Consider the following 3,037-nt stretch of genomic DNA (forward strand, 5'->3'; position numbering starts at 1 on the left):
GCGGACGAGCCCGAATCGCATTTCTCCAGCATCCCCGACGCCTTCTGGTGGGCCGTGGTCACCATGACGACGGTGGGCTACGGGGACATGAGGCCGGTGACAGTGGGGGGGAAGATCGTGGGCTCGCTCTGCGCCATCGCCGGAGTGCTGACCATCGCGCTGCCGGTGCCTGTCATCGTGTCCAACTTTAACTATTTCTACCACCGGGAGACGGACCAGGACCAGTCTTCTCTGAAAGACGACCCGCCCAACAGCAGTCAGGACAGTCCTCAGTTAAAGAGGAAGGACAGTAAGGGATCTGCCAAGTCGGGAGACGAGGAGGACGGAACAGGAGCGGAGAAGGAGAATATCAAGGCGAACAGCAGCATGAACATCAAACGATCCCTTTACGCGTTCTGTCTGAACAAGACGGAGTCGGACCTGTAGTCCCCACAGACAGACAGACAGACAGACAGACAGTAGTCCCCACAGACAGACAGACAGACAGACAGACAGACAGACAGACAGTAGTCCCCACAGACAGACAGACAGACAGACAGACAGACAGACAGACAGACAGACAGACAGACAGACAGACAGACAGACAGTAGTCCCCACAGACAGACAGACAGACAGACAGTCCCCACAGACAGACAGACAGACAGACAGTAGTCCCCACAGACAGACAGACAGACAGACAGTAGTCCCCACAGACAGACAGACAGACAGACCGTAGTCCCCACAGACAGACAGACAGTAGTCCCCACAGACAGACAGACAGACAGACAGTAGTCCCCACAGACACAGACAGACAGTAGTCCCCACAGACAGACAGACAGACAGTAGTCCCCACAGACAGACAGACAGACAGTAGTCCCCACAGACACAGACAGACAGACAGACAGACAGACAGACAGACAGACAGACAGTAGTCCCCACAGACAGACAGACAGTCTGAATTCTCTTTTTATTAGAATGACTAATTGAATAGAGAGCAGTGTGTTTTGCTACGGTGATTTTCAAGCCTCTATCAGTGAGTTGATGTATAAAATCCCTCCTGGTATTAATGGATTTGAAGCCTAAACGAAAGCAGAGACTTGAGTCCTAAATGACACCCTATTCCCTACACAGTGCACTACTTCTCGGTCCTATGGGTCCTGGTCTAAAGTAGTGCCCTATATAGGGAATAGGGTGCATGGCCCTGGTCTAAAGTAGTGTACTATATAGGGAATAGGGTGCATGGGCCCTGGTCTAAAGTAGTGCACTACATAGGGAATAGGGTGCATGGGCCCTGGTCTAAAGTAGTGTACTATATAGGGAATAGGGTGCATGTGTCCTGGTCTAAAGTAGTGCACTATATAGGGAATAGGGTGCATGTGTCCTGGTCTAATGTAGTGCACTATATAGGGAATAGGGTGCATGGGCCCTGGTCTAAAGTAGTGCACTATATAGGGAATAGGGTGCATGGGCTCTGGTCTAATGTAGTGCACTATATAGGGAATAGGGTGCATGTGTCCTGGTCTAAAGTAGTGCACTATATAGGGAATAGGGTGCATGTGTCCTGGTCTAATGTAGTGCACTATATAGGGAATAGGGTGCATGTGTCCTGGTCTAATGTAGTGCACTATATAGGGAATAGGGTGCATGTGTCCTGGTCTAATGTAGTGCACTATATAGGGAATAGGGTGCAAGTTTCTGCTGTTGCAGTCCAAGGATCAACACATTACAATCCTGAAAAGTTTTAGAGAAATGAGAGTTGATTTATAAAAAGCCCTTTATAATCTTCTTGATCTGGTAACACAACACACACACACACACAGAGACACACACACACACACACAGAGACACACACACACACACACACACAGAGACACACACACACACACACACAGAGACACACACACACACACACACACACAGAGACACACACACACACACAGAGACACACACACACACACACAGAGACACACACACACACACACACATATTGGTTCTCCACATTAACATAAAATACACACACAACCCCAGATAGCCTGGGTCCCCACATTAACATAAAATACACACAACCCTAGATAGCCTGGGTCCCTACATTAACATAAAATACACACAACCCCAGATAGCCTGGGTCTCCACATTAACATAAAATACACACAACCCCAGATAGCCTGGGTTCCTACATTAACATAAAATACACACAACCCCAGATAGCCTGGGTCTCCACATTAACATAAAATACACACAACCCCAGATAGCCTGGGTCTCCACATTAACATAAAATACACACAACCCCAGATAGCCTGGGTCCCTACATTAACATAAAATTCACACAACCCTAGATAGCCTGGGTCCTTACATTAACATAAAATACACACAACCCTAGATAGCCTGGGTCCCTACATTAACATAAAATACACACAACCCTAGATAGCCTGGGTCCCCACATTAACATAAAATACACACAACCCTAGAAAGCCTGGGTCCCTACATTAACATAAAATACACACAACCCTAGATAGCCTGGGTCCCCACATTAACATAAAATACACACAACCCTAGATTGCCTGGGTCCCCACATTAACATAAAATACACACAACCCCAGATAGCCTGGGTCCCCACATTAACATAATACACACACAACCCCAGATAGCCTGGGTCCCTACATTAACATAAAATACACACACAACCCCAGATAGCCATAGCCCAGATGTCCCTAATACTCCTAGTGTGTTGGGTTATCTAACGCTATAGCCTGGGTACCTAATACTCCTAGTGTGGTGGGTTATCTAACGCTATAGCCTGGGTCCCTAACACTCCTAGTGTGGTGGGTTATCTAACGCTATAGCCTGGGTCCCTAATACTCCTAGTGTGGTGGGTTATCTAATGCTATAGCCTGGGTCCCTAACACTCCTAGTGTGGTGGGTTATCTAACGCTATAGCCTGGGTCCCTAATACTCCTAGTGTGGTGGGTTATCTAACGCTATAGCCTGGGTCCCTAATACTCCTAGTGTGGTGGGTTATCTAACGCTATAGCCTGGGGATAGCCTGAGTCCCTAACAC

The 3,037-nt window shown here is 47.8% G+C and overlaps 1 protein-coding gene across 1 annotated transcript in view; it reads left to right on the top strand.

The window, feature by feature from the left end:
* LOC115119798 (potassium voltage-gated channel subfamily A member 1-like) overlaps positions 1–2,830 on the top strand; it is a 4,281-nt gene extending 1,451 nt beyond the window's left edge. Inside the window, exon 1 of the mRNA XM_065017048.1 lies at positions 1–2,830. This exon is cut by the window's left edge and continues 1,451 nt beyond it. Within this exon, the coding sequence (XP_064873120.1) occupies positions 1–426 (426 nt within the window). The 3' untranslated portion in view covers positions 427–2,830.
* The last annotated feature ends 207 nt before the right edge of the window (positions 2,831–3,037 follow it).

Source organism: Oncorhynchus nerka, unplaced genomic scaffold (genome assembly GCF_034236695.1).
Source record: "Oncorhynchus nerka isolate Pitt River unplaced genomic scaffold, Oner_Uvic_2.0 unplaced_scaffold_442, whole genome shotgun sequence".
NCBI lineage: Eukaryota > Metazoa > Chordata > Actinopteri > Salmoniformes > Salmonidae > Oncorhynchus > Oncorhynchus nerka.